At 48.5% G+C, this 21,807-nt stretch overlaps 1 protein-coding gene across 1 annotated transcript; it reads left to right on the plus strand.

The window, feature by feature from the left end:
- The first annotated feature begins 208 nt into the window (after positions 1–208).
- On the plus strand, positions 209–21,115 carry NOL9 (nucleolar protein 9). Its single transcript, XM_030879989.2, has 12 exons — positions 209–587; positions 1,409–1,628; positions 2,149–2,276; positions 5,557–5,692; positions 5,816–5,912; positions 6,451–6,548; positions 12,609–12,770; positions 12,959–13,256; positions 13,625–13,736; positions 15,944–16,121; positions 17,432–17,565; positions 18,168–21,115. The coding sequence occupies exons 1-12, from the start codon at positions 228–230 to the stop codon at positions 18,315–18,317; spliced, it is 2,073 nt and encodes a 690-aa protein (XP_030735849.1). The 5' UTR covers positions 209–227; the 3' UTR covers positions 18,318–21,115.
- Positions 21,116–21,807: the final 692 nt, after the last annotated feature.

Below are 21,807 nucleotides of genomic sequence, written 5' to 3' on the forward strand. Positions count from 1 at the left end.
CCCGGGTGTCGCCCCAGGCGGCCCCCAGATCCGCGCCCCCCCCCCCCCCCCCCCCGCCGCCCCGCACCGCGAGAGGGCCAGAGCCTCCAAGGGGCCGGGTGAGGCTCGGGAGCGCTGCCGAGGCCGCCGGCAGAGGACGCCAGCGACTCCCAGGTCGCTGGACGGGCCGCGGGGGCGGAGCGACGGGATCTCGCGAGATTGTCGAGGAGCAGGCGCCGGTGGGCAGCATGGCCGACTCGCTGCTGCTGTTTAAGAGGGGTCCTTCTCGCTCCACGTGGCTGCGGGCCCGCAAGGCCCGGCAGCACCTCATCCTCAGCTATCGGCCCCGCCGCCGGCTCGGGAGGCTGCGCTGGCGCAGCCGAAGGCGCTTTCGGCGGCGACTGCTGCAGGCCCAGGCGGCCGGCGTGGACTGGCGGGAGGGCGGCTGTCTGGTGTCGCGTGCGGCGGCGCCCCGGAGGCACAAGACCGCGGCCCCCAGCCCCCGCCCGCCCGAGGATCCGGCCCCGAGTTGTTCCGCGATCCTCCCCATCCCGCCTGTGCGGTCGGCCGGCTCGGGCCGCGCCGTGTTGCTGCTGCCGCTGGGGCAGGTAGGTCGCGCCCGGGGAGCCGGCAGGGCGGAGCGGGGAGGGTAGGGACGCAGCCCCGGGAGCTGCAGGCTGGGAGAGGCCCGTGTCCCCCTGCGGGTTCTTTGGACGCATTCCTCGGGCGGTGGTGCTGGGCAGAGCGTAACAAGGACCCTCCCGAGGGAATTCTAAGTCTTCGGGGCTGGAGGGACTTTAATAGTAATGATAATAATAGGTAGCATTTACCGAGTGCTTAGAAATGTCAGGCTCTAAGTGTTCTAAGTATTTGGGGCATGTGAACCCATTTAGTACCCATGCATGCTCTACGGAGTCATTACCGCTAGGAATGTTTACAGAAAGAAAGAATATAGCTTAGGTAACTTGCCAGAAAGCTATACAGCAGAGCTAGGTAGAGCCAGCAGTCAAACCCTGGCAGCCTGATTGCAGGGCCCCTGACGTTCACCTGAACGTTGGTCTGGGAGGTCCCCTGCAATACAGGAGGGAGATGAAAACCCCAGAACGGGAGAGACTCGGCAGGCGCTGGACATTTGTAAGAACAGGGAGCCAGGAGTACAGCAGAGCTGAGTTCAGGGGGCCCCCCCCGGGTCAGTGTTCACCAGACTCTCTGTCCCTGTAGCTGCCATAGGATATGATCTTAGGTTAAAAAAATTAATATTTTAATCTATTAGTTTAAAATACTAGATAGTCACCTACAAGGTATTCTGTTACTTGGAAATCAGTCTCCTTTTGATGTCTGAGTAGCCAGTTAAGATCTTAGAAGTTTTCTGTCATTGGTAACAGAATCTGTAACCTTATTTCTTCCTTTATTTTTTCTTTCCCTCTAGGGCTTTACTTTTAGCGGGATCTGTCGTGTGACCTGCCTCTATGGCCAGGTGCAGGTGTTTGGTTTTACCATCAGCCAAGGCCAACCTGCCCAAAACGTCTTCTCTACCTATACCCACTGTCGCCTGACTATCAATGCAGTTCATTACTCAGTGCATGAGAAAAGCAAGAAGGAGATGAAAAGGGAAGCCCGAAGTTTGCTCAGATCTTATCTGAACCAAGGTAATGAAAAAAACTGCGTGATTTACTAAGGATGTATCATAATAAGGTGAATAATTTTTTTTTTTTTTTTTTGGCTGCGCTGCCCGGCATGTGGGATCTTAGTTCCCCGACCAGGGATTGAACCCGTGCCCCCTGCATTGGAAGCGCAGAGTCTAAACCCCTGGACGGCCGGGGAAATCCCAAGGCGAATAATTTTCAGATGCTTACTATGGCCTAGAACTTGTACTCTTTACTGTATCTATTTAAACTCTCACCAGGGTCTTGAGAGTGAAGCTATTGTTTTCACGATTTTACAGATGAGAAAAGTTGCCCAAGGCCACACAGCATTTAGGTAGCAAACCTGGATTGACTTCTCCACCCAGGTGTGCTCCTATCATGCAATATGGCCTCCTGGAAAAGTCTCTCAAACATAATTCCTAGTCTCCAAAAGTTTGGAATTTAGCAGAGGAGAGGGAGGTCCTAAAGGGCATAGAGTTTAATGGCGTGCTATTTCTAAGATAGTTTATATCTCTCTTTACAGATGACAGATACTGTTTGATGAAGAATTTTTCTCCTCTGTGTTCCATTCTGTTGCTGGAACGTCTGAAAACCTCCACTGTGAACTTCATAATCAGCCATCCAGGTTTATCTTACGTTTTCGTACAAGAGGTAGAACCAGTTTTCATTCAGAGTTTTGCTAATTACTTTCACCAAAACAGTCAGATGACTATGTAGGATGCCCCTTTGGAAGATCAGTCTGTCTGTCACATTGTGCTGTAAGTCGTACAGAATGTGACATGTGTGTAAAGTAAAAGTAGTCAGTATAGAAGGCTATATCGTGAAAATTGTCTCTTCTACCCCCCTTAGCTTCATTCCCCAGAGAAAGTCATCGTTTTCTACTATAGTTGGTTATATGCCTTTTGATATTTCTTCAGTGGTTATCTTTATATTTTTTTAACTGGTTATCTTTATATTTTGATTTACTAACTTGAGACAGTGTGAATTTTCTCTAAACTCTGAATGAGAATGAGTAATTTCAGTGTACTTACACTTTATCCCATCTCTCTCTTCACCTCCAAATTTTTGCTGCCCTTAGTATTAATTTCCTGAAGTCGGGTCGGTCACTATAATTATCTCCCACGAGCCAGTAGACCGAGTCAACTCTATAGGAAATCAGACAGACTGGGTGTGAGGTGTGAGTGCTTGGGGGCACGGAGACGGGGCGCTGTGGGAGGAGACTTAAATCTGTAGCTTAAAGATGCCTCTTAGACATTCAGCTGGAGATGTCAAGTGGGAGGTTCAGTGTGAGAGTCAAGTTCAGAGAGGAGGTTGGGAATGTAAATTTGGGAGCTTTCAGCAGAAGAGGGTTCTGGAGCCCGTGAGACAGGATAGTAACGCCAAGGAGTTGATACAGGTAAAAACGAGAAGGTTCAGGGTCTGAGCCCAGAGCAACAAAGACTGAGCACAGCAGGTGGGCGTGGTCGGGGAGCCGCTGGAGGACCGGAGGCCCCGCTGCAGCTGATGGTGAGATGAGGCCTGAGAAGGGAACTTGGGTGCAGAATCACCATCTGGACAAGAGTGGTTTCATTGCATTGCTGAGGGGGCTGGCCTGACTGGAATGGGGTCAAGACCTGGGGAAGAGTGGAACTCAAGGGTTTAGTAGTAAGGGATTTTGCTTTTAGAGAGTTTAGCTGTTAAAGGGAAGAAAGAAATGAAACAGTGGTGGGAGGAGTGAACATGAGCTAGAGAGTTCTGGTTTTTGTGCAGGTGGATGGAAAACAACCTCGTGATTGAACACAGCAGGTGGGAAAGATCCCCAGGAGAGCACGCTGGTGCGTGAGGGAGAGGATGGCTGGAGCGAGGTGGGGGATTGGACCGCGAGGGACAGGTTCTGGTGTCTGTGTGGAGGGTTGGCCTTAGGAGCAGAGGCAGTTCCTTCAGAGTGGCCGAAGGCAGTGCCTGGGACAGAGCCAGAGGCAAGGGGAAGGTCTCTTCTGATTGCTTCCCCTTACGCTGTGAAATGGTTCAAGGTTATCACTTAGGGAGTAGGAGGGGGTTGGAGGCTGGAAGATATGAAACAAGGGCAGGACAATGAATGAGCTCTTGTGTCATGTAAATTTAATCTAGTACAGAATCCAGCAGCTTGGTCGGAGCCATTGAGAAGGGAATGGAAATCCCTTGTTACCAAGTGAATGTTTCAGATGCCACGATCAAACTCATTCTTTTTTCATTTATTTTCAGCTTTTGTTTTGTCCCTGCGACTTTCCCAACCAGCACTGTTTATCCTCCTTATGATCTTTGTTGGATAACTTTCCTTTCCACACTTACGCGTTAACACATTCTGGAATTATATTTTCATATAAGGCAAATAGTAAACTTTCGCTTATCTCATTTTATAAGATGTACTTGTTCTTCCCTCAGTGATTGATAGTTGAGCGGAGTGTAAAATTACAGGTTCACAGAAGTTTTCCTAGAAACCTTGAAGGACTTGCTCCACTGTTTTCTAGAATCCAGAATACCTGCTAGGAATCCTCACCCCAGGCTGATTCTTGCTCCTTTTTTTTTTTTGCGGCACGCAGGCCTCTCACTGTTGTGGCCTCTCCCGTTGCCTAGCACAGGCTCCAGACGCGCAGGCTCGGCGGCCATGGCTCACGGGGCTAGCCGCTCCGCGGCATGTGGGATCCTCCCGGACCGGGGCACGAACCCGTCTGTGTCCCCTGCATCGGCAGGTGGACTCTCAACCACTGCGCCACCAGGGAAGCCCCTTGCTCCTTTTATGAGGTCCTTCTCCTCAGGGTTGATGAATTGCATGCGGATGTGATCATGGGTGGGGTCTCTTCCTGGGTCCTCCCTTATTCCATCTGAGACCCACTTGCTTCTGCCAGGGCCCTGCTCTCATTCCTCCGGTGGCTTTCCTGTGGTTTCCTGCTACTTCTGCTAGAATGCCATCGGACTTCATGTCTCCACCTTCCACATCCTTTCAACTCTCTTTTTTTAAAGATTTATTTATTATTTATTTGTTTTTGGCTGCGTCGGGTCTTAGTTGCGGCACGTGGGTGGTTCGTTGCGGTGCGCGGGCTTCTATCTAGTGGCGGTGGGTTTTTCTTTTCCTCTCGCTCTCTAGTTGTGGCACGCAGGCTCCAGAGTGCATGGGCTCTGTAGTTTGCAGCACGCGGGCTCTAGTTGAGGCGCGTGAGCTCAGTAGTTGTGGCGTGCTGGCTTAGTTGTCCCACAGCATGTGGGCTCTCAGTTCCCCGACCAGGGCTCGAACGCCCATCACCTGCATTGGAGAGCAGATTCTTTACTGCTGGGCCACCAGGGGAGTCCCTCCTTTCAACTCTTTGTCTTTTTGCTTGATGTTTTTGGAGACTGTCTTGACTTTATTCCAAATCACTAACCTGTTCTACAGCTGGCGTCTTCGGTTGAATTTTTCTTGTGGCCATCACTTTTTTTTTTTTTTTTTTTTTTTTTGCGGTACGCGGGCCTCTCACTGTTGTGGCCTCTCCCGCCGCGGAGCACAGGCTCCGGACGCGCAGGCTCAGCGGCCATGGCTCACGGGCCCAGCCGCTCCGCGGCATGTGGGATCCTCCCAGACCGGGGCAGGAACCCGCGTCCCCTGCATCGGCAGGCGGACTCTCAACCACTGCGCCACCAGGGAAGCCCCTTGTGGCCATCACTTTTAAATTTTCATGCATTTTCTTTTTCTCTGGAGTCTCCTGCAGAGGTGGTGGCAGCTTGGTAGTAAGCGTAAGCTATGAAAATAGAGACATGGACGGCTTTGGGAGTCAACAAGACTTACCGGAGGGTTGGATTTGGGGGGTGAGAGAAAGGGAGGGATCAAATTTATCTTTTGTAGCTCACAACTACATAAGTCTTATTAATTTAGAACTGGAGAAAAAGAAGTGTGCTTGTTTTCATCTTTTCTTAAAGTTTACATTGTTACTTTCAGATTCCAACTTTCCAGATTAACTCTGAGTATTTCGCCTTGAAATCTGTCGGCATTAGAAGAGAGAGAAAAAAAAACGGCCTTCGTTTAACCGAGAGTGCCTTTTCAGTCATGGAAGAGTTAGTCAGCATTTCTTGTGGTGAGTAATAGGTACCGATACAGTCTAGCGTTTATCCACCAAAGCCTCAGGGGGTTACTGTTGATGATTAGCGTCCTAAAGAAGATGGCTAATTTTAGGGGTCAATGTTTGTTTCACCTCCAGAAGAAGCAGACGGCTGCCCTGTCATTCTGGTTTGTGGCTCTCAGGACATTGGAAAGTCAACATTTATTAGATACCTGATTAACCAGTTGTTAAATAGGTAAGCGTATTTTTGACATATTGCTAGATTTTTGGCAGGAAGTAGGATTTTTGATTTGAGAAACTAGATGGGAATGCATCCTGACTCCTAAGTAGAGATTATATACAACCCTGCAAAGCCACTCAGCTGAGTGAGGCCGTCTGGTTATACCAGGTTTTGGGGTGAAGTGATGGCGCTCTCAGGTATACCCACCTTCCCTGTCGGTGAGCTTGTGGGAGTTGTCACTTGCTCTCTGAAAATGTATTTGTCCAAATCCAGAGAGTCAGGGTAGGGATAAATTCTGTTGTATTTTAAAAATAAAATGTTAAGAAAGGCAAAATTTCATCCACATGTTGAGTGGACACTGTGGCCTTGCCTGCGTCCCACTTTCTCTTTACCGTCCTTCTGCTGTGTTGGTTGTCGTCTTCGGAGCGTCCTGCCTGTGAGGCTGCATGGGGTGGATTATGCCTGTGCCTCACTTAGAATCTTTACAATCTGATGTACCCTTTGGGCACAGTGACACTTGTTAAGATTTTCTTTCTTTCTTTTAAATCTTCAGTATACCCTGCATTGACTACTTGGAATGTGATCTGGGGCAGACAGAATTCACTCCACCAGGTTGCGTTTCTCTACTTAACGTTACAGAACCGGTTCTAGGTATGTATTATATACTTTCTAAATGTCTTGGTTTTATACAGTGCGAAAGTAATGATACAGAAAGTTCAAAGAGGGCTTCCCTGGTGGCGCAGTGGATAAGAATCTGCCTGCCAATGCAGGGGACACGGGTTCGAGCCCTGGTCCGGGAAGATCCCACATACCACGGAGCCTGTGCGCCACAACTACTGAGCCTGCGCTCTAGAGCCCACGAGCCACAACTGTTGAAGCCCGCGCACCTAGAGCCCATGCTCCGCAACAAGAGAAGCCACCGCAATGAGAAGTCCGTGCACCGCAACGAAGAGTAGCCCCCGCTCGCGGCAACTGGAGAAAGCCCGCGCATAGCAATGAAGACCCAACGTGGCCAAGCAGCCAAGGATAGATAAATAAAATAAATAATAAAAAAAAGTATTGTTTAAAAAAAAAATTTCAAAGCATACAAAAGTATAAAATATAAAAAAAAGAACATTCTCCCCCACTCCCAAACTCATGGTCTTCCCATAACTATTCCTCTAGCCTCAAAAAAACAAAAACAAAAACCCAATAAGACCTTTCTAGGGTTCCATTTTAGTAAGTGGAATCCCCATCCATTTTATTTTATGTAAATTGGAAACACTTTTCAGTAATATTAACATCTTATATACCCCTATACAATGATCTAAATCAAGAAATTGACATTGGGGCTTCCCTGGTGGCGCAGTGGTTGAGAGTCCGCCTGCCGATGCAGGGGATGCGGGTTCGTGCCCCGGTCCGGGAAGATCCCACATGCCGCGGAGCAGCTAGGCCCGTGAGCCATGACCGCTGAGCCTGCGTGTCTGGAGCCTGTGCTCCGCAATGGGAGAGGCTGCAGCGGTGAGAGGCCCGCGTACCACAAAAAAAAAGAAAAAAAATTGACATTGATTTAATACTGTTAACTATTGATATAATACTATTAACTAATCTATAGGTCTTTTTTCAGAATTCATCAGTTATCCTACTAATATCCTTTTTATATTTCAGAATCCAAATCAGAGTCCCACATTGCCTTTTTTTTTTTGGCTTTGCCTTGAGGCTTTGCAAGGTCTCAGTTCCCCAACCAGGGATTGAACTCTGGCCACGGCAATGAAAGCCTGGAATCCTAACCACTAGGCCACCAGGGAACTCCCACACTGCTTTTTTTTAATACAAAAATATACATAATATGAGATTTATCATTTTAACTATTCATGTGTACAGTTCGGTGGCATTAAATACATTCCTAGTGTTGTGTAACCACCACCGCTATCTACCTCCAAAACTTTTTCACTGTCCCAAACTGAAATGCTATACCTGTTAAACAGTAGCCCATTCCCCACCCCAGTCCCCCACAGCCCTTAGGTACCGCCAGCCTACTTTCGGTTCCTATGAATTTGCCTAATTTAGGCACCTCATATAAGTGGAATCATGCAATATTTGTCCTTCTGTGTCAGGCTTTTTTCACTAAGCATAAAGGTTTTAAGGTCTGTTCGTATTGTAGCATATGTCAAAAGTAATTCCTCTTTATGGCTGAAAATTATTCCATTATGTCACATTTTGTTTATCCTTTTAACTGTTGATGGACACTTGGATTGTTTTCATTTTCTGCCTGTTGTGATCTTGAACAAAGTAGTTGTGGTGTGCAGGCTGTGGAGCGCGGGCTTAGTTGCCCCAGGGCATGTGGGATCCTAGTTCTCCAGCCAGGGATGGAACCCGTGTCCCCTGCATTGGAAGGCGGATTCTTAACTACTGGACCACCAGGGAAGTCCCAATTTTTGTTATTTTAATTATGACCTTTCTTGTGGATGCGAAGTGATATCTCTTTTTGGTCTTGATTTGCATTTCCCTAATGACTAATGGAGTTGAGCATCTTTTCATGTGCTTATTGGCCATTTGTACATCTGCTTTGGAGAAATGTCTAGTTTAGTCCTTTGCCCATCTTTTTAATTAATTAATTAATTTGTTTATTTTTGGCTGCGTTGCGTCTTCGTTGCTGCACGTGGGCTTTCTCTAGTTGCGGCGAGGGTGGGCAGTGCACGGGCGTCTCATTGCAGTGGCTTCTCTTGTTGCGGAGTGCGGGCTCTAGGTGCGCGGACTTCGGTAGTTGTGGCACGGGGGCTCAGTAGCTGTGGCGCATGGGCTTAGTTGCTCTGTGGCATGTGAGATCTTCCCGGACCAGGGCTCAAACCTGTGTCCTCTGCATTGGCAGGTGGATTCTTAACCACTGCGCCACCAGGGAAGTCCCCCTTTGCCCATTTTTGAATTGGGTTCTTTGTTTTTGTTGAATTTAGGAGTTCTTTATATATTCTGGATGTTAATTCCTTACTTCTAGGAATTTTGTCAGTTTTTGCTCTAACACTTAGGTCTTTGATCCATTTTGAGTTAATTTTTGTGTATGATACAAGGGAGGGTCCAACTTTGTTCTTTTGCACGTGGATGTCCAGTTTTCCAATATCCATTTGTTGTCCTTTCCCCACTGAGTGATCTTGGCACCCATGTTGAAAATCATTCTGGACTCTTTATTCTATTCCTTTGGTTTATGTCTGCCCTTAGGCCAGCACCACACTTTTAATTACTGTACCTTTGTAGTAGGTTAAAAGTTGGGAAATGGGAGTCCTCCAACTTTATTCTTTTTCAAGATTGTTTGGCCTTTTGGGACCCTTTGCAATTCCATATGAATTTGAGAATAGGCTTTTCCATTTCTGGGGAAAAGGCTATTAGAATTTTGATAGGGATTGTTTTCAGTCTGTAATTTTTTAGGTCTTCTTTAATTTCTTTTCTTTTTTTTTTTAATATTTGTTTATTTATTTTGGCTGCGCCAGGTCATAGGTCTTAGTTGCGGCACACGGGATCTTCCTTGCAGCATAGGGTATCTTTAGTTGCGGCATGCAGACTTTTAGTTGTGGCATGCGAGATCTAGTTCCCCGACCAGGGATTGAACCCGGACCCCCTGCATTGGGAGCACAGAGTCTTACCCACTGGACCACTAGGGAAGTCCCTTTTTTTTAAAAATAAATTTATTTATTCATTCATTTAATTTAATTTAATTTTTTTTTTGGCTGCATTGTGTCTTTGCTTGCATGCCGTTTTTCTCTAGTTGCTGAGAGCGGGGGCTACTCTTTGTTGCGGTACGCGGGCTTCTCATTGCGGTGGCTTCTCTTGTTGCAGAGCACAGGCTCTAGGCATGCGGACTTCAGTAGTTGTGGCACACAGGCTTCAGTAGTTGGGGCTTGCGGGCTCTAGAGCGCAGGCTCAGTAGTTGTGGCGCACGGGCTTAGTTGCTCCGCGGCATGTGGGATCTTCCCGGACCAGGGCTCGAACCCGTGTCCCCTGCATTGACAGGCAGATTCTTAACCACTGCGCCACCAGGGAAACTCCCTTTTTAATTTCTTTAAGCAGTATTTTACCTCCTTGGTTAGATTTATTCCTAAGGATTTAATTCTTTTAGTTATTGTAAGTGGAATTGCTATTCTAATTTCCTTTTCATATTGCTAATTGCTGGTGTATAGAAACATAACTGACTTCTGTGTTTTGATCTTATGCCCTGTAACTTTACTGAATTCCTTTATTACCTCTAGTAGCATTCTTTTGAATTCTTTGGGATTTTCTATATATAAGGCCATGTCATCTGTGAATAGAGATAGTTTTATCTCTTCATTTCCAAGTTGGATGCCTTTTATTTCTTTTTCTTGTCTGGTACCTCTGGCTAGAACCTTTAGTACAGTGTTGAATAGAAAGTAAACATCATTTTCTTGTTCCTGATCTTGGAGGTAACGCGTACAGTCTTGTACCATTAAGCAAAATGTTAGCTGTGGCTTTTTCACTTTACCTCTGTCAGGTTGAAGAAGTTGTCTTCTATTCCTAGTCTGTGGAATGTTTTTTATCATGGAAGGATGTTGGATTTTGTCAAATGCTTTTTCTGTTCCTGTTCAGGTAATTGTGTGACTTTTGTTAAGTTGATTTTTAAAGGAAGCAGACGGTATCACATTAGGTTGCTAGATATATTAGCGATTTAACACGCTTTTAGTCAGTAAGAATTTTTAAATACATTTACTTTATTTTAACAGCTTTCTAAAAAATACGTGTTTAGGTTGGGATAGGGAGGGTGGGAGGGAGACGCAAGAGGGAGGAGATATGGGGATATCTGTATATGTATAGCTGATTCACTTTGTTATAAAGCAGAAACTAACACACCATTATAAAGCAATTATGCTCCAATAAAGATGTTAAAAAAAAAAAAATGTTTAGGAGAGGCCCCTAGTGACCTAATGTTTAGGATTCCAGGCTTTCACTGCCATGGCCTGGGTTCAGTCCCTGGTCTGGGAACTGAGATCCTGCAAGCCACACAGCGCAGCCAAAAAAGAAAAATTGTTTAGACTTAGCTCTTTAGCTGTTTTCGTTGTTCCTCTTTTACATTTTCTCTACTTAATTTAATTTTTTTTCCTTTTTTATCCCTTAGTATTTCAGTGGGTATTTCTAAAAACAAGGACACTGCTGTGTAATCATAGTACAACCACCAGAATCAGGGTAGTAACATTTGCTACAGTGTGGTTACTCGATTTTGTCCACTGTTCCAATCATCTGTGTAGGCCCAGTGTGTACTTACAAATCTTTAGTCCCCTTTAGTCTGGAACAGTTCCTCCGGCTTTTCTTATCTTTTATGACCTTGACAATTCGAAGGGTACGTTTGTAGGCTCCCCTGTGGTTCGATTTAGAAGTGACGCTGTTCTCCGTGTGTCATATCAACATGCTGTCAGTTTGTCCTGTTGCCAGACATGTTAGCTTTGATCAGTTGGTTAAGATAGTGTTTGCCAGGGTTTTCCACTCTAACTAGGTGTGCTATTTTTATCTTCTTCTGGGTGTCATTTCTTCTAGATCCTCTCCATGGACAGAGTTAGGGAATATGCATATGCTTAAACCCACGCATGTCACGTATGTACGTATATATGTGTGTGTGTGCACATATATGTACACACACATATTTCTATGTCTATCTCTATCTGTCTGTTTATTAAGAGCCATGAGTTTGCACTGATCTTTTTTTTTTTTTTTGGCCATACCACGTGGCTTGTGGGATCTTAGCTCCCTGACCAGGGATCAAACCTGGGCCCCCTGCAGTGGAAGCGTGGAGTCCTAACCCCTGGACCGCCAGGGAGTTCCCTGCACTGATCATTCCGATTCTAATCTAGCGCCCAGGGTTCATTCTAGGTAGCCTTCCCCCTTCCGTATTTGTAAGTTCCTTCTCTGATGGTAAGAACCCTGGCTGCCGCTACTCGCAGTATATTTACGTATTGGCCCAGCCCCTCGACGACGCAGGCCACCCTCTCTGTTGTGGGCTGCCCCGAATCCCCTGGCCCCGACCTGGAGGGGAGCCTCGCCCCAACCGCATTGACCAAGGCCCTTGCCTCGCCAACTGTGTTGCGATGTCGTCCTGGCCACCTGTCTGCTGTGGGCGCTGGCCCCAGCCAGAGGGGATGGACAGACTGCTGTTGTGATTAGGGAGTATCAGCTCTGGAGCTGGACCACCTGAGTTCAAGTCCAGCTGATTTCTACTAGCTGTGTGACCTTGGTCAGGTTAATCTCTTTCTCAATTTCCTTGTCTGTAAAAATGGGGAAAAGTAATGCTTCCTGTCTCACAGGGTGTTTATGAAAACTAGAGACTGTGTGTGAAGCATACAGTAGGACACAGTACTGTAGTCCAACAGGTGACTGCTGCTGTTATTAATCGTCGTTTCCTTAGTGTGTAAGCCCTGTAGGGATGTTTGTTCAGTTCACAGAAATGTCCTAGGTATCTAGGACAATGCCCAGCATTCAGTAGGTGTTCAGTAAATGTTTGTTGAGTGAGTGGCTGTATTAGGACTTAGTTGGGGTTAACTGTGTACGTAATCGTGAGCGTGTCTTTGTATGAAGTTGACAGCTTAGACTTCCGAAAGTAGGAGCACAGCTATTCCTAGTGGTAGGACGGGCTCGGATTTCCTGAGGAGCTTCGTCAGTGACGATGGCTGGACCAGAACCCTCGCCGCCTCTTAGGTTCTCCCGGATCGATGACGCTCATCTTTATCGTCTTAGGACCACCTTTCACCCACCAGAGGACACCCCAGAAAATGGTCTATTATGGGAAGCCTTCTTGTAAAAACAGCTTTGAAAATTATATTGAGATAATAAAGTATGTGTTCGGCTCCTACAAGAGAGAGTCCCCTCTTATCGTCAACACGATGGGCTGGGTGGCAGGTAAGCCCGCCGAGGCGCATGGGTTGGACGGGAGGGTTGGGCAGTGGGGATAAGTGCGTGGCTTCCAGACATTAGTGCCGAAGCCCGGTTTTGGGGCAATTCCTTGTCTCAGAAGGAGTCCAGCTTTTTGCAGGAGTGCGTCGCCTCTCTGTGCGCTAACTGTGCTCCCGTGGTCTCCTTCCTCGTAGACGAGGGTCTCCTGCTTCTTATTGACCTGATCCGACTGCTGTCGCCCAGCCACGTCGTTCAGTTCAGCTCCGACCGGGGTAGGTACATGCCAGACCTCAGCCCAAGCTACGTGGACAACATGGACGGCTTGTACACAAAGAGCACGTCCAAAGTCAGAAACAGAGGGTTCCACCTGGCAGAATTTGCAGACAGTTTAGAATTTGCTGACGAAGAAAAGGAGAATCCACTTCTGTTTACTGGATTCAAACTGATGTCCGTTAAGTCGGAGTTTGTGTCTGGAAAAACTCCAAGAAATAGGTAAGCAAAGCGTCATGGCTGGAGAAGTTAGTTTTCTTCAGTCTTACAAGGCCTTCTGTCCTCAATTCCTTCAAAGGAATAGTCCTCTAAAATTTTTCAGATCTCTGTCACAGCTATCTATTTATGAAGGAGAGTCAGTTATTTTCTGAATGGTTACTTTGCCAGTGGAAACATCCAGAATTGGCTTCCAGGTCTGCTTGCCAGGGCCTTTGACTTGAAGGATTTCCAGGGGGTTTATGGAAGGGCAGGGTCTGCAGATGCTAAGGTTGGAACGTGGGCTGTGTGCGTAGAATCTGTGTGATGTCTCTAGTGGGAGGTGGGCCTGGAAGGTTAAATCTCTGTTTACCTCGTTGTGATTTCCTTTTCAGAGAATCACATAACAAAGTCCTTCGCGAGTTGGCAGTGCTGAGTTACCTTGGCCAGCTGCAGCCCCCAGTGCCAAAGCCACTGTGTCCCTTACATGGTCTGACACCCTATCAGGTGATCTGAACTCTTGGAATTGTCTTTATTTGGGTTACTTAAACACGCCCGTGCCTGTGTGCCAAGAGCACCTTGACCACTTCATAGCGCCTCACTCATTTAGTCCTCAGGGCAGCCCTATGGTGTAGATTTGGTGACTGTCCCCGCTTTACAGAGGGAGCTGAGTGATCCAGTGTGAGTGGCACAGCTGGCCACAGAGCCAGGCAGCCCAGCTCCAGAGCCGAGCTCTTCACTGCTGTGCTGGGCCTGGCGCTGGGATTACGCCCTGGCAGCCCATCTCCGCCCTTGCACTGACTGGCTGGGTGCAACTTGGGCTCTCAGCTGGGAACAGCGGTGCCAGACCTCGCAGAACGCTTGTGCAGGCTTCACGAGTGCTCACAGCAGGGCCTGGCGCCCGGAGAACACTCTTAAACTGTTTCACATATCGTCGCAAGTAGGTTCTGGCACTAGGGTACATGCATCTTGGATTCCAACCTCTGAAGAAATTCATTTGGGAAGAAACCACCATAACGTTAGGATTCCAAATGATGACAGAATGAAACAGCAACAGGTAGCATTTCTAAGTGCTCACCCTGTGCCGTGCTCTCTTCTAAGCCTGGGTTAACTCCTTTACTCACCGAGGCGCTGTTATTATCCGCACTTTGCAGACGGCAGAACTGAGGCCAGGGGCACTGAGTCAGCTTGCCCAAAGGCCCATAGGAAAAGTTTGGGCCGGGACTGGCGCCCAGGCGGCCTGACTCTAGAGCCCAGGGTACTCAGCTCTGCTGCGTGGCCTGTGCAGTGCTGAGCGCCCGCTGTGCCGCGCGCTCTGCCGAGCACATTACCTGGGGTGGCAGCCTGCCGGGGAGGTGCTGTTATAGACCCCGCTTACAGTGTAGAAAACCGGGCACAGCCAGGCAGACACACTGGCCTGAGGTTGCACAGGCAGGGGCTGTGACCTGGGGGGCAAGGATGCGTTTCCTGAGCCTGATGGAGAGATTGGCTCTAGGCTTCCATGTCATCTCCACTGAACAACCTAAGGCAGTTGGTTTAATGGAGTTTTGGTTGATTTACTGCAATTTACTCACTTGACGATGCTCTATAACTGAACGTGAAACTTAGCTGCCAGTAATTTAAACTGCCTTTTGTTACAAATTCACATTTGTTTTTTAAACAGTTTTTTTAAAATTTTATTTATTTGGCTGTATTAGGTCTTCGTTGCTGCGCAGGCTTTTCTCTGCTTGCGGTGAGTGGGGGCTACTCTTCATTGCCGTGTGTGGGCTTCTCGTTGTGGTGGCTTCTTTTGTTGCAGAGCACAGGCTCTAGGTGCACTGACTTCAGTAGTTGTGGCAGTCATTCTTAATGACTGCGCCACCAGGGAAGTCCCCAGAAAAGCATTTTGTTATACATATTATTTAGGCTTCAAAAACAAATGTGAGGGGGACTTCCCTGGTGGCACAGTGGTTAAGAATCCGCCTGCCAATGCAGGGGACACAAGTTTGAGCCCTGGTCCAGGTAGATCCCACATGCCGCAGAGCAACTAAGCCCGCGAGCCACAACTACTGAACCCGCGCGCCACAACTACTGAAGCCCAAGTGCCTAGAGCCCGCGCACCGCAACGAAGAGTAGCCCCCACTCCTTGCAACTAGAGAAAGCCCATGTGCAGCAACAAAGACCCAACGCAGCCAAAAATAAAATTAAAAAAAAAAAAAGTTTTTCTACTTTAAAAGTTTGAAATTACCCAGAAAGTTACATGTTAAAAGTAATTATTTACCTCGTGCTCCGGGAATGCAATCCATTTTTCTTATTGCAATAATTAAATTAGGGAGTGAATGGAGGCTTTTTCTCGCTGAATGGATTTTTACTTTCTCCCATCAGGAGACCTCAGTGAGGGGTTTCCATAGTCTCCCTCCGTCAACTTCAGCTCATGTAGGATGTCTCCAAACTTGCATCTCATTGTGTCTCTGTAGACAAAGTTCCAGGCATTCAGTTTAGATTTCTAGCAGGTATTGCTGGTATACAGGAGCTTTGTTTAAGTTTCCTAGGTTCTCTGTATTAGAACGGTGAAGCACTAAACAAATGCTGGTTGGTGTTCGCATTCTGTTTAGATATTTCTTGGTAGGTGGTTTGGCAGATAGAACGTCAGATAGCTGGTGAGTCGACTTGTAAAAATTAAAAGTAGTCTTTCAAGTAGAATTCATAGAGGGGGATGCGCATGTATCTTTCAGGTCCCTTTCAATGCCGTGGCACTCCGGATTATCCACGCTGATGTCGCTCCTACCCACATATTATACGCTGTGAACGCCAGCTGGGTTGGGCTTTGCAAGATCCTGGATGATGTCAGAGGATACGCAAGTGGGCCCATCCTGCTTGCCCAGACGCCCATCTGTGATTGTTTGGGGTTTGGTGAGTCTGAGAGGGACACTGTCTGTAAACCTACTGAAACTGACCCGCTTCTTAACTGTCGATGGCTGGGCTTGACCTTGTCGCCGTCACTTGGCTGGCGTGGCCAGCGAGCTTAGCTTCTCTGTCTTCTGTACAGCGGGCTCTGCGGGCTGGAGGGCAGGAAAGAAGCGGTGCTTTCTCTGCTTCTCCTCCAAGATTCCTAAGGGCCTGGTCGCGGCCTCCTTCTCATCTGACATGTTTTCCGTGGGCCCTCCCACCCACTGCTGGGGCTCTGAGTCCATCTTAGGCTGACGTCCGTGGGGTTTCTCCAGCACAGCGGTGCATCGGAGCTCCAAGCCCGTGTGAGCACGGCACTTCTCCGCTTGGATGTCTCGCCGGCACCTAAGACTTGGGTCCCAAACTGAGTCCTGATAGGTCTTTCTACCCCTTCCCTGATGTTCTCCCCAGATCTCCTCCCAGCCCACACCATCCCTAGTTCCCAGGCCATGAACAGTCCTTTGAAGATGTACTCTGGTGTTTGGGTCAGGCCCCTGGGTCCTCCTTGGCACCCCCTTGCTTTCATTCTCCACATCCAGCCTACTCGCAGGCCTGGTGGTTTCGTTTTCAGAAAGTCAGACTCCTCCATCTCACCTCTTCTCACCACGCCCGTCTCATTTCTTGCCCTGGACTAGTGGAAAAGCTGTGTAACTGGACTCCCCACGGTCAGGGGTGATCTGAGCACATACGAGATCACACTGCATCCTGGTGCGTCCCTTCGCACAGGTCCAGCATGTGGACCCAGCCTCATGGTGCCTGGCAGCCTTGGGTCCCTGCGTCCCTCACCAAACCTGCCTCACGTGATCGTCCCCCGGCTCACTGAGATCAGTAACCGTCAGTGTATGCTTCTGGAAGGGGGCTGGGCCTACACACCTCAAGATTAGCAGAGCCCTCAGTCAATATGTGTTCTTGATTTATACAACGCTGAGCTTCTCGAAAGCATTCCACAGAACTCATGTGCTTAGTACAGACCGTAAAGAAGGGATTGGCGGTGGGGAGAGGCTGAGTCATCTTTGCATTCCCCACTGGTGGCTTTCTCCCTGGCCCGGGTGCGCCTTAGTTAAGACAGTGTGGGACTTGGGTTTCTCACAGCTGAACTAGGAGAAGGGTACCAAGAGTCTTCAGATATTCACATATGCCACTTTGTATTTTTAAAGCAAAACACAGTTGAACTTGAAACTCTTATTTTAAAAGCCATTCTACAATTCTGAGTGGTGGGGAAGTTTGATATCTTCCAGAAAGGGTGATTTTTGTGTGTTTTGTGTGCTTTCAAGGAATTTGTAGAGGGATCGACATGGAGAAGAGGCTTTACCACATCCTCACTCCTGTGCCCCCGGAAGAGCTAAGAAACGTGAACTGTCTGCTGGTTGGAACCATTTCCATTCCACAGTGTGTTCTCAAGAGCCAGGTGAGTACGGCCCCCGGGGGCAGCCCTGGAGCTCGCTGGCCGTGTCCACAGTGGGGGCCTGAAGTCGGGGCGAGAGTCACGGGGGAGCAGGTTATTGTCTGGGGAGCTCACACCCCATGGTGGTGTGTCAGCGTGGCCTAAAGGTCTGGGGCCCAGAGTCGCCATCACGCACGGCCAGGAGCCCCGTGGTGGAGCCGACATTGCAGACGTGCGTGTGGGAGAAAAGAGCAGAGGTGGCGTCCCCATGATGAGCCCTCCCTGAAGACAGTCTTCAGGGGTCCCCGTGGGAAGGCCATGGAGGGTCACGTTGGCCAAGGTCATCCGTGTGGCCCCAAACCAAATGGCAGGACCTGCAGGCAGCTGGGGAGGCACCAGTGTCCCCCTCCCCACCGGCTCGTTCTGCCTGTTTGAGAGAGAAGTCCCCACCCCCATTCTCATGCTGTTTGATGTGTTTGTGGGGTTGAATTGTAAGTGGGCCCTTCCAGGGGAGCGGAGCCGAGTGTCTTAGGAGTGAGAGGACCTTCCTCAGACTCTCACTTTTAACACTGTCTTCCTTCCATCTTCGCTGGATTTGAAGTAGTTTCTCTGTGTTTCCATTTCAGCGTGGGCTCGAAGGGACAATACCTTACATCACAACAGATTATAATTTTAAACTTCCTGGAGCATCAGAGAAAATTGGAGCAAGAGAAATTGAGGAAACACGTAAAGAGAAATTACACCCCAAACCTAAATTCTATCGAAAAACAAACTGATCCTGATGTTCTTAATCAGGGAAGGACCTTTTCTTCCGAGAGCTTGACTCTGTCTCCAGGCCGGCGCCAGCGGACCGATGGGGTTCTGTGGCCACGAACGGAACGGTGTGCTGACGTAGCACAACGCTGCATGACTCATGGATATGTTTAGAGTACATTTAAGTCTGTTCTTAAGTCGACATGACCTAGAGGTTTGCCCTGGTCTTCTGTTTTATTTTCTAAGGGAGTAAAGCAGCAGGGGAAAGTTTGTGCGCCATTGAAACAGAAAGAACATGGTAGATTCCTCATAAAGTTTTTGCCGGACCTGGTTGTTGGCATCTGGATAAAAATAGAGTAATGGGAGCCACAGAAACGTCCTAAGGAGGAAGGCAGTCTGGCCAGCAGGATGGAGGGCGTAGCGGAATGTGGTGGCGCCCTGTGGTCCTTCCCCCGGGGCGGGGGGCGTTCCCATCCCTGCGCGTTGGATGCTCTCCAACCCCGTCCATGCGTGTGGGCCAAGGGTTAAGCCTCTGTTTGGTCTGTTAAAGTTAATCAGTGTTTCAGAGATAAAAGTTTGACTCCAGAGCCCTTCTTCTTCTTCCTTTTTAAAATCTGATGCTGAAAAAATGCTCTCAAATCCAGGAAGCCTGTCTTGGGGCCTCTTTAAAACCAGATTTGTCCTAATTGACTTCACATCTGAGATTAAAAACGCACAGTGGGCAGAGCCGGACACTAGGCTGTTCGGAAGAAGGACCGGGGGAGCAGTTCATGCTCTTGGGCTCGGTGGCTGGACCTGAACTCTGTGTCGGTGATGGTGCTGTTCTCCCAGGGGGCTTTGGGGCCAACGATGGAACTCCATCTTCTTCCTGGTGGTCAGGATTCTTTAACCTCCCAGGTTGGAAGTGGTTTTGGTAAACAATCCGGACAGCCAGGTCAGGTCACCATTTCTGCGTTTAGGACATTGAGGTAGCCTTTCAAACTGGTGGTGTGAATTCCAGCTTCCTAGCAGAATGTGTTGAAGGACAGCTATTATGATGTGTGGGTTTTAATGTTTACGTTCATTTAAACCGTTGACTGTCATTGTCTTAAGTACTCACATGGCTTCTCATCTCATCTTGTAGAGCCCTTGTCACCATCCAGGATCAGGTGTGATACCCTAGAGACCATTTAATGTCTAGCTTCCTTTTTTTTTGCGGTGGGAACCATTTAATTTGCATACGGAGACTTGTATTTACTGTGATTCTTTCTACCAGAGGAACAAAGGGGGCCCTGCAGGAAGGGCTTCTTTTTTAAAAAAATTTATTTATTTTTTTATACAGCAGGTTCTCATTAGTTATCCATTTTATACATATTAGTGTATACATGTCAATCCCAATCGCCCAGTTCATCCCACCCCCCCACCCTAATGTCTAGCTTCTTAGTTGCTTCTTATTTATATCTAAATTTAACTTGTACATGGTTTTCTTTCTTGGCCTTGCAAAGACTATTAACAGACAATCCACCATCAACTTTTTGCCTCCTTCCCAAGTTCCTGTACCTTTACAATAATACTGTAGGTCTTTAGCAGCAAGTGGTGGCCCGTCATTTGCGTTTTCATTAAATCCAGGCTCGCTTTTAGCCTGTTTCCTGCTGGCCATTAAGGCTGCGGGCTTCAGTCCCCATCGGTAAAGAAAACAAACGTTGCCGCTAGAGGGAGCTGTCAGCCATTGGTCAGCTGGCCTTACGGAGGCTGGAGATGGCCTGGCCGAGGAGCCCACCTAGGCCTCTGTCAGCATCCAGAGATGCTGGAGACAGGGCGCTGTGGTCAGCTCCAGGTGTGCCAGTCAGACTGGCAACGGCGCAGCCACCTGGTGTGTGGGATGATCAGTGGCGATGGTTTGGGCTTTCTGGCATCTCCACTGTCTGCGATGGCTCAGGACGGGTAGTGAGAGTTCTGCGTTGGAGATGCTCTTAACAAAAACTCAGTCATTTCTGTGTGTGATTTTTAAAGCAGTACATGCTTATTTTAAGAAAATTAAGCTGCCGCTGCCGCTCCTGGGGTCCCTGTGACAGGCGGGTCCTCACCCTTCTGGGCACTCAGGTTTCTGCCCGACAGACGGCGAGAGGACCAAGGGACGTGGGACGGTGATTATTAAAGCGTCTGGTAGTTGTTTCCCTTAGATTTGGTTGAGGCCATGTCGTGGTTAAGGCAGCAGGCTTTGATGTTGGAGCTCTGAGTTCACCTTCTGGCTGGGCCACTGGCTAGCAGTGTAGCTCTGAGGGCGTATTTAACCTGAGCCTGTGTCCTCTAAGATGGGCGGATAGCGCTTCCCTCGGGGCCCCTGCGTGAGGAGGGCGAGAGGCGTGTCTACAGCAGGCGAAGCAGTAACTCTTAGCATGCGGCCTGTCTCTAAGGGTTGTAAATCCAGAAGGCAGGACCACGATCGTATCCCTCACAGTCACACTGGGACAAAGCAGAAACTGTCGGCACCGGAAACCACCTTACCTGGCGGTCCCCGGGCAGGTTTCCCTTAACAGCATTCTTCCTGCTGTGGGTCCTGCCCAGGGCTCCGGAGAGGAAGGTCCCAGGGCTTCCACCGATCACCCGCTCCTGGGAGTTTCTCATAAACCCTGCTAACTGCTTTTAAAATTGTGTGACCAGTTCACCATGTAGGAAATGATCCTGAAGTCCCCACCACGGACTCCCTGTGGTTGCTGGGATGCTGTCTTGTCCAGTGTTTTTCTAAAATGCACGTGTGTGTTTGTTTTATAAAACTGGTGTCCAACTGTATGTGTGGTTTCTATCCAGCTCTTTTCACTTAATATGTGAACTTCTGTATCATTAAATATTTTTGAGAATGTGAATTTAATTGTGTGATTTTCTTACGTACATAGATAGACCATTTTATTCTCGGAAATTATTTAAATGTTTAGTAGAAATTATGGGGAAAACATCGAAAGGGGGTAGTGAAATCTGGGCGCCATAGTGGGGAAGACGGGAAACCCCAGCAAGTGCCCGGCACCTTTTCTCTGTTTCAGTATTGAGCGGGATAAACTCCAGTGGGAGTTCATCGTCATTTTTCCTTTTGGGCCCATGTATGTAAGTTAAATGGTTTCTGGACTATCTTTGAGAGTATATTAGCAGGGAAAAGAATTTTGCTCCCAGAAGAGTTCAAATAGAAAGAAAGCTAGCCAGCCAGCCGGGGGTCTGTGTCTGTAACCGCCTCTCCGAGAGCGAGAGCTCAGCCCCTCGGCCCTCGCTCCCAGGGTGGGGCCTGGTAGAGGCAACGAGACTTGGCTGACAGGCCAAGCCTGAACAGTGGCTAAAATAAATATGGGGGCCATCTGTGCAGTAGGGGAAGAGCCACGTGAGGTAGGGCCTCCAGAAAGCCTTGGCTGCGTTAAAGTTATTTCCAGGGCTTTGCCAGGAAAAGAATGGGGCAGAGGGTGGGCCGCGGGGTGAGGGAGCAGTCTGAAAGGAGCCGCACTTGGAGTTGAGGGGCAGCAGGTCCAATCTGGAGATCCCGGGAGC

This window comes from Globicephala melas, chromosome 1 (genome assembly GCF_963455315.2).
Source record: "Globicephala melas chromosome 1, mGloMel1.2, whole genome shotgun sequence".
NCBI classification, from domain to species: domain Eukaryota; kingdom Metazoa; phylum Chordata; class Mammalia; order Artiodactyla; family Delphinidae; genus Globicephala; species Globicephala melas.

Excerpts from the sequence above, each read along its gene's own strand:
- NOL9 (XM_030879989.2), top strand. The coding sequence starts at position 228 with ATGGCCGACTCGCTGCTGCTGTTTAAGAGGGGTCCTTCTCGCTCCACG. Across the intron at positions 5,913-6,450 it reads ATTAACCAGTTGTTAAATAG|TATACCCTGCATTGACTACT; the intron begins GTAAGCGTATTT and ends TTAAATCTTCAG. Across the intron at positions 13,737-15,943 it reads ATGGTCTGACACCCTATCAG|GTCCCTTTCAATGCCGTGGC; the intron begins GTGATCTGAACT and ends TGTATCTTTCAG.